We start from the raw sequence: 13,021 nt of genomic DNA on the forward strand, positions 1-13,021 counted from the left end.
GCCTTCTTTGGAGGTATTCCAGGTTCACACTGACAGGAGGATTTTGCCCTGAGGCATGATATCCAGAGTTTTCTCTAGAGGAAGAGTAAATATTGTCATAGCTGTTTGTAATTGAAAGCACTAGGAGAAGACATTCATGAGACTATCTTCAGCTGTAGCAACAAAGATCCTTGCCTGCTACAGCCGGATGTCAATCACTGCAAGTGTGGGATCCATGACTGCTCAGTCTCAGGGCATTGGGGATAACATTGTACTGCTTCAGCATTCTGCTGTCATCAGCAAATCCAGCTGCTAACTTCAGCAAGCACTAGCTTAACAAATTGCCCTTCTTCCAGATACATCCATAAAGATAAGGGTTGGTGGTATCCTTGCTGCATTTTCATTTGGACAGACCTGGAAAATGAAGCTAGCAAACATCCATGCTGTTAAAAGTTGATTCCTTACAGATTTGAAAGCAGGGAGACTTCGCATCTCTAAGTTTTTTGTGACTGGGAACAAGGCTTGGCCAGCTCTGTTAACTGATACAATTGATTAATGCCTGTTTTCCTACTTGATTTATCATAATGTTGATATCCAGGCTGCTGTCCTGCAGAGCAGAGGCAGGGGCCCTGATGTTCTTGAGCAGCTGGGATTGCATCCGGTAGGAAGAGTTCACTTAGAGGTGAAGGACTTATACCAATTCATGCACTGAGATTCATCTCAGCTTTTTATTCTGTAGTGTCATGTTGCTACAGGATATTGTTTGAAGGCTTAAGCTCCTTGTATCGATTTGATACTGCTGAGTAGATTCTCTTTTGTCCATGAAGGTGGGTTTTTGAAACTGATCTTAAAAAACATGCATATGAAGAGGGAGAGGTATTCCAAGGCAGATTTTAACAAAAGTTTTGACTCGGCCATTGGAAAAATGTAGAAACCTGAGGATCACTATTGACTATGCTTTCACTTTGGCACTGCACAGTCAACCATTGCTAATGATCATTAGCATTCCCATTCTAATGTTAATTTTTACTTTAGAAAAGTAAAGCTATTCAGTTTGTAGATAGGCTCATTACTGGCTGGAATGATTTTAAAATATTAGGGCAAAAATGACTGAGATGTGTGAGTGGGTTCTGCCAAGTTACGGTATTTTCAAATAATTTTCAACCCCATAATGGACAGTACTATATAGAAAGAAAGGATTTATTTATGGTTTTAGCCTTCCTGTTTGTGAACTGAACTGGCTACTGATATACACAGGGGTGTTGTTTGAAAATATCAGCATCTGCATGGAGAACTGACCTTTGAATACCAGTCTTCAGAAAAATATGTATTAGGGTCTCATTCCTTGTCCACAACCACAGGATGAACACAGCAGATTCCTTCATTAGGTGCCTTTTCATTACCTATTGCTTTTGCCCTTATGATGTATTTGTTTGATGTTTTGGAATTTATGTGGGTTAGTTAGATTTTCTAGTGCTTGAAAGATGCTCAGTTTAAAGTATTTGGGTCCCTTACAAAGAGACTGTATGGGCTGGGTTAGGTATTTATTAGTATTGCAGCTTCTTTCCATGTGTAATAAAATTATTGGAGTATATGAAGTTATTTGTCCTTCCTTGCAATGTAAATGAAAAATCAGGCTCCATGCCATCATGATCCCTAGTACAAGTGTGAGATTTGCTAATCTGTGTTTGTCTAACAATGTTTGTTACTGTTATTTTTCTAGGGTGCAAGTGCTTACATTCTAAACTATTTTCTGTACATTATGTGGGCTCTATGTTTTGCTTTCCTGGCAGTCTCCCTGGTCAGAGTGTTTGCTCCTTATGCCTGTGGCTCTGGAATCCCAGAGGTGAGTTTCTCTTTGTGCACAAATATCCAAAAATACCCAAAAACCAACAAAAAATTACTGCCTTTTCCCATTCCAGAACTGTACTATGAGATAGCATAGCAACAAGGAAATTGTCTTTCCATCTCATCTGCCTGCATTCCTTTTTTTATGCTTTTATGGTGATCAGCTTTTCATAGTAAAAAGTGTTCATATGTCACTGTGACAGGTTAATGCATGTACTTGTTCATTGCCAGAGTGTGAATTAAAAATCAACATCTCCAAGAGACATACTCACTAGAAGATTATAGAGAATTTTCCTAGGATGAAATTACTTGGGCCAGTAAGAAGACCAGTTATTTTCTAGGCTAGACTCTAAATAAAAGCAGAATAAAAAGAAGAGGGTGAGCTAAAAAGCTAAGGTTTCCTAAACTGCTGAAGATGCCTGTCGCTTGGGATGACTGAAAAGTGTCTGGTGCAAGTCTTTTGCAAATTGTATTCCTGAAGACAGAGTAATGTACATTGCATCAACATGACAACATTATAGCAGCCAAAATATCTACTTGATTTTCAATATTTTACATATTGAGCCTCAGTCCATATTGAAGCTGTTAAATGAAGAAACTTATAATTAAACCAGCAGAGTTATTAAAAGTCTTTGAAATCAGGGAAGTCTATTGTTAAAAGTGCTATGGAACTACTGGAATTATTATTTAGGAATCTGGCAGACCGAATCAACAGCCGAAAGCTTAGAAATCTTGGCATACTTTTGTTCTTGATCTCTAAGAGAAGCATCCAAATGTTTCAAAAAAATTCACCACAAATAATTTAAAATATTTGAATAATTTCCATGTTTCAAAGTAGTCATGTGTGTCTTTGTTATGTGTTTGATATATTTGTGGTTTTAAAAAGTTTTCATAGTTAACTGGAAAGCCAGTTTCCAAGTGGTACATCCCTCGTGTGAGGTGATGCTCAGCTGCAGCCCATTTCCAGGCCTAGAGTCCAAACCCAAATCCCACCCTGCAGCCTTTGTGTCATGCACATGCATTGTGCTCTTTCCGAGCCACTCGCTAGCAAAATTAAGACAAAATGTGTAGAAATATGATCTTTTGGGCTCTCTCATTTCATAATATGCATACTTTTATGGCATGGTGATTCCAAATATCTAGAACTTTTTTGTATGTTTTATCTGGAAAAAGTCTATTGTTGTTTATTTGCTTTTTTTCTGCTTTGTTAAACTCAAATCCACTTTAACTCTGATCCTGTAAGCCAAGGAGATATGTAAGAGTTTTATATTTCTATTGATCTCTGTGAGAGTCCTTACTGCCTGTTATGGGGACCACCCGTAACAGCAGTAAAAGTGTGGTCTGCTTAACCCCTGCTCAGATATTGCTGTGGGAAAGCTGCCCTACCTACAGTGTCTTTCTCTCCATCACTGTCTCTTTTCAAGCAGTCTGCAACTTTTTAAGCTCTGCTGGAGTTTTAACTCCATTTGAAAGTTCAGAGTAGAAAAGGGTTCTTCATCTTTTCAACCTGTTCTTCCTTCTTTCCAGATAAAAACCATCTTGAGTGGGTTCATTATTAGGGGCTACCTGGGAAAATGGACACTTTTAATCAAAACAGTCACCTTGGTTCTGGTGGTGTCTTCAGGCCTCAGCCTTGGGAAAGAGGGCCCATTAGTCCATGTGGCCTGTTGCTGTGGAAACTTCTTCAGCAGTCTTTTCTCTAAGTACAGCAAGAATGAAGGAAAGAGAAGAGAGGTGAGATTGGCTCATTAATTTCTGATTTTTAATTTTCTAATTTCCCTGTCTGGATACTCGGGGTTTCAAACAACTCATGCCTTGTACTAAACATTTGCTTTGTAGGTACTTTCAGCTGCAGCTGCTGCAGGAGTTTCTGTTGCCTTTGGGGCTCCAATCGGAGGCGTGCTTTTTAGTCTGGAAGAGGTGAGACCTGGCAGTTCACTTGCTTCAATAAATATACTTTAATTTGATACCTTTCTCCAAGATTACTCATTATTTTTCAAATATTTATATGCTTATTTTTTTCTCCTATAAAAACAAGAAAATTACTGGAAATCTATCATTTCCAGTAATAAGACATTATCAGATATTTTAGTATAATCTGAGTAGTAGAAGGGCACTGGCTTTCTGGAAACAAATTAGATGATTCATTATGGAAATATATCACTCTGCTGAGGTTTCTCCAGCCTTCAGCTTGCTAATGCATGGACCATGCTGTCAAGCATTTTTTACACTCTCTAGACAGCAACTCTGGATTTAAATTTTAAATTTTAAACTAGTTGCTACTCCTTTTCTGAAATGTGGAATTGCCTTTTCTGATACTGTTGCGAACACGTTCTGGCTGTGGTAAGATCTAATGCTCACAGTAAAGTCAAAGTAACTCGATGGTGGTGGTAGTTAAAGGAAGCACCCTCTGTCACACTCAATGAAATGTTTATTCTCTTTGCTTGGTTTTAGGTCAGCTACTACTTTCCTCTGAAAACCCTCTGGAGGTCATTTTTTGCTGCTCTGGTGGCTGCCTTCACGCTGAGGTCCATCAATCCTTTTGGAAACAGCCGCCTGGTGCTGTTCTACGTGGAGTACCACACGCCCTGGTACATGGCCGAGCTCTTCCCCTTCATCCTGCTCGGCGTCTTTGGGGGCCTCTGGGGGACCCTCTTCATCCGCTGCAACATCGCCTGGTGCAGGAGGCGGAAAACCACCAGGCTTGGGAAATACCCTGTGCTGGAGGTGATTGTGATAACAGCCATCACTGCCATCATCGCCTACCCCAACCCCTACACCCGCAGGAGCACCAGCGAGCTCATCTCCGAGCTCTTCAACGACTGCGGTGCCCTGGAGTCCTCGCAGCTCTGCGACTACATCAACGACCCCAACATGACCCGGCCAGTGGATGACATTCCCGACAGACCTGCTGGCCCTGGAGTCTACTCTGCCATGTGGCAGCTGGCCTTGGCTTTGGTGTTCAAAATTGTCATCACGATATTCACTTTTGGCATGAAGGTAAATGGGGGACGGGTGCAGAGCTGCCGTGAGCACGGGGCACAGATGGGTCCATGGGTCTCTCTGCTCTCTCTGGCTCTGACCTGTCCCAGCCACCGGGCTGTCACTGAGATGCTGCTGGCTCACCTGCCTGCCAGCACCCTGCCCTGTGTGCCCCTGTGGCAGCACAGGGATGAGCCCTGCTTTTGCACCTTCTAGTCATCAGTGGTTTTGTTAAATGAAAAAGAAATCTGTATGGGAATTTAAACCCGCTGTTGCCAACGAGCAATTTCAAGATGATTCCCACTGCAGCTGTTTCTTAGCTCTCTCATGGATATGGGCTATTTACACTGTTGTTTGTCTTGTTGGATTAATGTCTTAATGTGCCTCAAGGTAGCTATGCCCAAGGAAGCAATAATTTTAAATTTACGATTTTACACATTTAGAGCATCATAGAAATATAAAAGTGGCTGAAAAGGTCTATTTTTAAAACTTTTTAAGCACTATAGCTTGGAAAAACAGGGGAATGAATGAGAAGACTAACTGATGTGCCATTTGAATATTCTGGATTTGCAACTTTTTCCTTCAACACCTCATTCTTCCCATAAATGAATGATGAAAGATCCAAGAACAATTTATCCAAACTTTCCGTATATACCAAGCTGTTTGTGGTGAGCTGTATATATCTGATTAATAGAGCACATAAAAAAACAAGTTCTATCTGTCTACAGCTCCCATTATGTGAGCATTTATTTCTGGATCTGATGGCTGCAGACAATGAGAAGCTTTTCTTAGTTATTCATTATATTTTATACCATGCTCAAACTAAAGTATCTCATCTTTCTCTTAAACACTACACTTGAGCTGAGGATCCATTTATACCCTTTCACTCTAGAAACTGATTTATGGCTGACAGTCCATTGTTATGCTTGTTCATTTAAAGCTTTGGTTCTTTATTCGAAATCTGATTCTTTATTTATCCTATATATTTAAAATTTGTTAGAAGCAATTGACAGTTTCAACCAGTCTGTAAAAGAACAGATCAAATAGCTTTACCCACTAAATCTAGAAGACCCAATTGAACTGCATCAGCAAAGTTAACACAATATGGTGGGGACTGTAGCATCTGCTCTTTTCAGCCCTAGATGCCTCTGGGCTGTGCTGATGAGGTGATTAGTTGAATTTTTTAGGAAACACAAGGTATGTTTTCAGACTTTAAAAGATATAATAGCCTTGCCTCTCTGAAAACAACAAAAGCCCCATGCAAGCCCTTGTCACAGGTCTGAATTGTCTTCTCCAGCAGGAAATATATCTCCAACTTGCTGGTATACTTGACATCTAAGAGGAAATGTACTTATCCAAGACAAAGTACAGTTTCATTCACTTTTTTTTCCCCTCCCTTCTCATTTAAATTCTGTTTTTAATGATTTGTGACTTGACTGTATAGCAGACAACAAAGTAATGATTCACAGAACTTCCTGGAAAATCTATTGTAGACAGAGATGCAGAATTAGTTGCCTCTGAGCAGTCAGCCCTCTTTCTCTGACTTTTTATTCTTCATTTGACATTTAATTTAAAATCTGGTCTGATTTAGCCTGAAAAACTAGTAATAAAACCATAAAGTGCTCCATCTGATAGAGGGTGAAATCAAGATGTTATTTTCAGTTAAGCTTATTCTCAAGCCTATGACAGAACCATCAGCAGCTCCCGACTTCCTGCTGAGAAAGCAATAAAGGCAAAGCCAGGAACATCTTGACTTCAAAAGCAAACTATTATACAGAAGCAGCACTAATCTCCCTAATACAGTGGGATGCAGCAGATAGGATGCAAAGTTTCTTTAAAAAATGCACTAACGTTTTATAAAGCTGTTAATACACTTGTAGCCACATAAACTCAGTCACTGCAGAAAACTGTGTCAGACCATGGGGAAACTTGGTTCTCTTACTGTTAATTAAAGTTGTTTGATACTGGTCATTTTTGTCAAGATGCTCATGTGTCTACATTTCATTCCAGATCCCTTCAGGCCTTTTTATTCCTAGCATGGCTGTTGGAGCCATGGCTGGCAGGATGGTTGGGATTGGAGTGGAGCAGCTGGCATATCATCATCATGACTGGATCATATTCAGGAACTGGTGCAGACCTGGGGCAGACTGTGTCACACCAGGACTTTATGCTATGGTGGGAGCAGCAGCTTGCTTGGGTACGGTCTCTGCTGGTCACTGGTTTGTGTGTGACCAACACTGGTGTTTGGGGACAAGCTTTGGAGGGCCCTATGTTTGTGTCAGCTGTTTGTGTTGGCATTTCTGGGTGCAGCACAGGTTGAAATCAAGATGTGATGGGCTAAAGAATGGGCAGCTTCCTCTACTGGTTGCTCCAGTGATCTGCCAAATGGTCAGCAACAGAAAGCTTTGCAGTCATCAATATCTACTCCTTGTAATCTCCCAAAAAGCAGAGCAAAGAAAAAAAAATTGAAGTTAGGCTGCGGGTTTCCAAGCAGGAATATTTTTACTTGCGTTTTTTCCATCTGATGTAATGAAATTCAGTATAACTGGACTAAAACTACTAACTTGTTTAGGCTGTGCTGTCTCTCAGTGCAGGAAGAAAACATCCCAGTTTTTGCTAAATTTTAAGCTACACAGAGGTAAAAATTCTGGGTCTTATTTTGGCTGTGTGTCACGCTATGGTCAACTGAGCTTTATTTTGGTTTTCATTTCGGTCATAGGCCAATATTGGATTACACTCAATCAATAGGATTTATTGGATATAACAGCAATGATCTGTTAACTATTAAAGCATGATCATTGAATAATACCTCACATATCAAATTTCTAGCCATAGATGCAACAAGAATGGTACAAGCATGCCATCTGAGCATGTGTTTTACCTGGTCATATCTTTTCCCCCTTGGGTACTTGCATATTCTATCTCCTTTTGTTGTTGTTGTTGGTATCATTATCAGTGGATGAAAAAATAGTGGAGAGGCACAACACATGGTTAATGTGATTGAGTAGGTTTGAAATGAAAGATGTACTCAAGGAAGAGCTGGAAAAGTTTGAGATTTGGATGTTCCTATTGGAAAAGCAGGATCATTTGTGCGATCAATATAGAAGAAGGAAGGGTGGGATTTGCTTGAAAATGTAATGTCTCTAATGTAGATATCAACACCTGAGCTGAGCTGTCGTGATACCCCTCACAGCCAAAACAGAAAAATGAGGTCTGGGAAAGATCAATCTTATCTGGCAATACACATCTAAAACCAGGCAAATGAACAGATGAATTTGGCCTCAAAAGGGCCTGTTTTTATCCAGAGGTTATAAAGGCAATCTAGATCATCCCTTTGGATGTGAACACCCACAGCAGTATAGACACATTAAAAAAAGCTGGGATGAATCTTATTTCCAAACAAGTAAAGCACTTCCTCTTTATGATAAATGTTATTTAATGTTCATAGAAGAAATAATACACAAAAATTTGGATCTGATGTTGCACTTGATCTGCTAGTCAGCATAGAATTATAGAAGCATAGAATATCTTGAGTGGGAAGGGACCCATCAGAATCATCAAGTCCACATCCTGCTCATGCACAGAACACCCCAAAAATCACACCATTGGCCTGAGAGAATTGTCCAAATGCCTCTTTAACTCTGTCAGGCTTGGTGCTGTGACCACTTTCCCGGGAAGCCTGTTCCAGTGCCCAGCTATCCTCTGAGTGAAAAACCTTTTCCTGATATCCAGCCTAAACCTCCCTGACCCAGCTTCATGCCATATCCTCGGGTCCTGTCACTGGTCACGAGTGAAGACATCAGTGCCTGCCCCTCTGCTTCCCCTTGTGAGAATGTTGTAGACCAGAATGAGGTGTCTCCTTAGTCCCCTCCAGGCTGAATAGACTAAGTGACCTCTGTCACTCCACAAAAGGCTTCCCCTTAAGACACTTCATCATCCTTGTGGCCCTGCTCTGGATGGTTTATAATAGCTTAATGTCCTTTTTATATTGTGCCCAAAACTGTACACAGGACTCAAATTGAGGCTGCAATTTCTTCTAAAAGATCCAAATTAAGGTGCAGTGGTTTTTAATAGTATGGTGAGACATACAGTAGAATGGTCACAGCTTGTAATTAAGCTGTACAGCTTGTACTTCAGCTGTTCTGTTCCAAAATCTATCTTGTCTAAAGTAAGAGATATGGACTAAGTATTAAATGATCCATACTCTGGTATTTGCTCTCAGCTTTTCAGTCAGAAGTTTAAGGCATTCCTCAGATGAAATTAATATCTGGATCATAGTGTTAAATAATCAACAATCTAATATTTGTGTATGCTGCTAGATAAAAAGCATCTTTTAATGACCTGTTTCTGATTTTTCTGATCTAAAATGTGGCTGTATTTTGAGACCTAAAAATAGCAGATTTATTACAGTTACCTTTTGAACAGAGGCAAAAAAATGTTACCTAATAATTCAAAGATACGTACAGACTTGTCCTCAGTTATGAGATTATTTTTATCCTTTAATGTAAACTGAAGGAGCAAGGAGCTTGCTTATGAAATTAATATGGAAAGACTAGATTGAAAAATACAGCTCCAACTCTGTCTATGGCTGCATGCCTGGATGGCCTCAAACCAACTTGTACTCAGTTCAAATTGTATTACTATAACAATATCCAAAGCAAGGGTTTAAGCAATAACATAGCTCTTGCTGTGGTCCTAAGCTGTTCTAAGGTAGGATTTTGTAAGCATGTGTGCCCAAAGATAATGCTTAGCTTTCTCTTCAGCATGACTGCAAGAGATGAGCTGGTGTGAAGGCCACGTCTCCGTGTTCCTACTGCCTCAGTCATGGCACTTAACTGATTCTTGGAGTCGTTTTAGAGGGCTAATGGCAGGGTTCATTTTTACTTTATCAAGTATCCATTAAAGCTGATTTTGTTGGCATCCCTTCTGGTTTTAAAGCTCTATCTTTTAGAATTCATTGTTTGCTTTTCAATACTAGCAACTTTGGCATGAGCAAGTTCACTCAACCTTTTTTATGAAAATTGCAGTAGATGAAAAATACCTTCCTTCAGAGAAACAAGCCTAAGAGTATAAGGGCAAAGTACTCAACATAAATAATTACATGCATTTTTGAATGTAAGGCTCAAAAATATAAATGAGTTGCTTAGTATGTATGCCAGCCCTGGGAGAAACTTGAGTCTTTTCCTTGTTGGCAGGTGGTGTGACTCGAATGACAGTCTCTCTGGTGGTGATTATGTTTGAGCTAACTGGAGGCCTGGAGTACATTGTACCTCTTATGGCTGCAGCTGTCACAAGCAAGTGGGTGGCAGATGCCTTTGGAAAAGAGGGGATCTATGAAGCTCACATTCATCTGAATGGCTACCCCTTCCTGGATGTGAAGGATGAGTTCACCCATCGAACCCTGGCAACCGACGTGATGAGACCACGGCGTGGCGAAGCTCCCCTCTCTGTGCTCACACAGGACAGCATGACAGTGGAGGATGTGGAGACACTCATCAAAGAGACTGATTACAATGGCTTCCCAGTGGTGGTTTCAAAAGACTCAGAGAGACTTATTGGATTTGCACAGAGACGAGAGCTGATCCTTGCAATAAGTAAGTATCAGCGTCCAAAAGTTTGATTTTGAAAAAATTTTTTACAAGATAGGAGGTTAGCAGTGTTATTCACCTTGAAGAACCAAATCTAACTTTTTCTTGAAATCTGACTTTTACTGGTTAGTAGGACCTGGGAGCTTTTCTATTGCGTCGTATCACCTGATAGAATTTTGTGGGCTTGACTCTCGTGGGCTTAATTTTGCTGTCACTCAAAAGAGTAAAACAAAATTCTTCTAGAGACAACAGAGAGAAATTCAACTCACATGGCCAGAATTTTTGTCAGAACCAGACCAAAAGCCAGTGTAGTTCTCAGTTTCTTTCCCTCTCCATGGGCTTCCAGAAGTGACTGGGGCAGTCATGAATTTTGGTCACCCAGTGATGAAATAGCCTGTGCTCCTTTCTGTTGCTCTCTCTCAGTTTTTCCTCACATGCAGTGCTACAGGTGGAAAGTTTTCAGTGCACAGTGTTTTTCAGTAAGATGGGTGAATTTTGTTTGGCATCCAGTGGATAACTGGCTGGTTGCCTGAGAGTCCAAATCCAGGTCATTAAAGGTTTTGACTATCAGGCCATTTCCTGGTTGATCTGATGATTAAATGGGGTTTGAAGTACAAGTATGTTGGATGAAAGCAAGTGTTCTCACCTTTTCTGGACTCAGGGCATCCAGAACTGCAGAGGTTTGCAAGGCTGGCCCACTGTCTGCTCTCAGTTCTGGCAGTCCTGTGGTGTTGAGGGTCAGCTGGGCGGGCAGGCAAGATGCCATCTGGGTATGGTTGCCTTGCACTTTGCAGGGGAGTGGAATGTCTGGTATATCCAAATCTCTTTGACTTGGAATAATTCTTCTCTGCATGGTCTTGTTTCATCCCAGTTGTTCAGGCCCCTTTAAAAAGCTGCTGTCTCTGATGGAAATTCACATATTTTTCAGACAAGTAAATTAATAAATGGAAGATTTGGGTTATTTTTGAAGATCACTTTCCAGCTCACTTCCCACAAAGCTAAAACAAAAATTGAAGTAACAGTGGTCTTTAAAGCACATGTTTTAGACGTATTTAGCCTATCCTGGGTCTGTCTTTTATACTGCCCATGCCATGTCATGGCTTTAACACTTGGTGCCTTCCTAAGTTAATAGTCTTTTGCACCTCCTTTTCAGGAAGGTATGTCAGTGGGAAAATTGCATGGACTGAAGATGCAGAACCCTCACTTTAAAATCAGAAAGATCAGAGGCTGCTTGAAGTGAGTGAAAGAACTTTGAGGAACTGAGTCTTTTGTTTCAGGTCATAAATGGCAGTGTAGCTGAATGGTCTTGCCAGAAGATGTGAGAAAATTTCCAGCTATGAACTGACAACAAAGAAATCAGTTAAAATTAAACTCAGTAAACATTTAGATCAAAATGCTTTTCTTCTCAAGAATTGTTTGACATCTGCATTTTTCAGAAGAAAAAGTACTGTCTCCTGATCAGTTCTAATTAAGAGCATCTTTCGTAGGAAACGAGAGAGAACTTCGGTTTAAAATCAAATTGTTATATGCATAGATCAATTTTTCTAAAATCCTCAGCCACCAGTGACCTTTGGTAACTCTTTTCCCCTTGGGCTGAGTGTGAGTGCTGTCATTCTGTGCTGACACTATGATAAATGGTTAATCTTTCCAGTATGGTTTTTGTCCTTGTGACTTAAAATCTGGATTTGGTTTCAAAAGACACAGTTTATGGTTCCAGTACAGGACAGAGCAAACCAGGCTAGCATTGCTAATCCTCTTTCTCTGAAGCTGCTTTGCCTGAATTTCAGAAGTTGTTGTTGCTGATCATTACCACAAGGGTAGCTAATGCGTTCTGAACTCCCACCTCAGCTCGATTCATGGTTGTGATCATGGAGCCATGCACCAAGTCTCTGTAAGCCATTAAATTCTTTACCAAGAGAAAAATATCACACATGGTGAAGCATCTCTTATTCACCTGTTCAGGTTCACCTGCTAAGCCTGACAGAGATACTGGATCTCAGAACCATCCATGCAGCACTTCGCAGAGAAGGAGGTCTTAAAAAAACAGAGTCAGACCCACTCCAGTATTTCTTCTTTTAGCAGTATCTCTTTTTTCATAAGAAAACTTTGAGCTTCAGAGACGTGGTTTTAAGCAAGAATTTCAGCTTCTTTCTCAGGCCCAATTAATTGTGCATCAGTAGTATGGTGGTCCAGAGAAACTCTAGGGAAGTACTCCAATTCCCTCACACATCTGCCTTCTTGGAGGAAGGCAATAGCTACTGAGTCTCACATCAAACACCCGTTCCCACAAAGCTATCTGCCTCATGATTTACCCCTACATATTTTCTTTCTTACTGAGTGGAACATGCTCTATAAATGCATCAAATACATGTAAAGGGAATAGCAATGCCATTTCTAATTCCTCAGCAGCATCCTCAGGAGGACTGTGTCCTTCTACTGATCCTTGTTGAGTAAGTAGGCAGGTGAGGTGGCAGAACCACCCTCTGGGAAGAGGTGTCTACATTTTAGATGACACCTACTTTACAGTCTTACAGAGGGGAGTTTTTGACACTAAAGCTTTTCTTAAATTTGGCCAGGTCCAGAGGCACCATGCAAAAGGCAGAGCCTTGGACAATAGCCAGGTG

General features: G+C 40.6%; 1 protein-coding gene across 1 annotated transcript in view; it reads left to right on the forward strand.

The window, feature by feature from the left end:
• Positions 1 to 13,021, forward strand: part of CLCN4 (Cl-/H+ antiporter 4) — a 41,490-nt gene that overhangs the window by 21,022 nt on the left and 7,447 nt on the right. Inside the window, exons 5-10 of the mRNA XM_014882442.2 lie at positions 1,703 to 1,825; positions 3,355 to 3,561; positions 3,667 to 3,747; positions 4,282 to 4,827; positions 6,820 to 7,006; positions 10,005 to 10,403. Coding sequence (XP_014737928.1) covers positions 1,703 to 1,825; positions 3,355 to 3,561; positions 3,667 to 3,747; positions 4,282 to 4,827; positions 6,820 to 7,006; positions 10,005 to 10,403 — 1,543 coding nt within the window. The remainder of the gene's footprint in view (positions 1 to 1,702; positions 1,826 to 3,354; positions 3,562 to 3,666; positions 3,748 to 4,281; positions 4,828 to 6,819; positions 7,007 to 10,004; positions 10,404 to 13,021) is intronic.

This window comes from Sturnus vulgaris, chromosome 2, assembly GCF_052056855.1.
Source record: "Sturnus vulgaris isolate bStuVul1 chromosome 2, bStuVul1.hap1, whole genome shotgun sequence".
NCBI lineage: Eukaryota > Metazoa > Chordata > Aves > Passeriformes > Sturnidae > Sturnus > Sturnus vulgaris.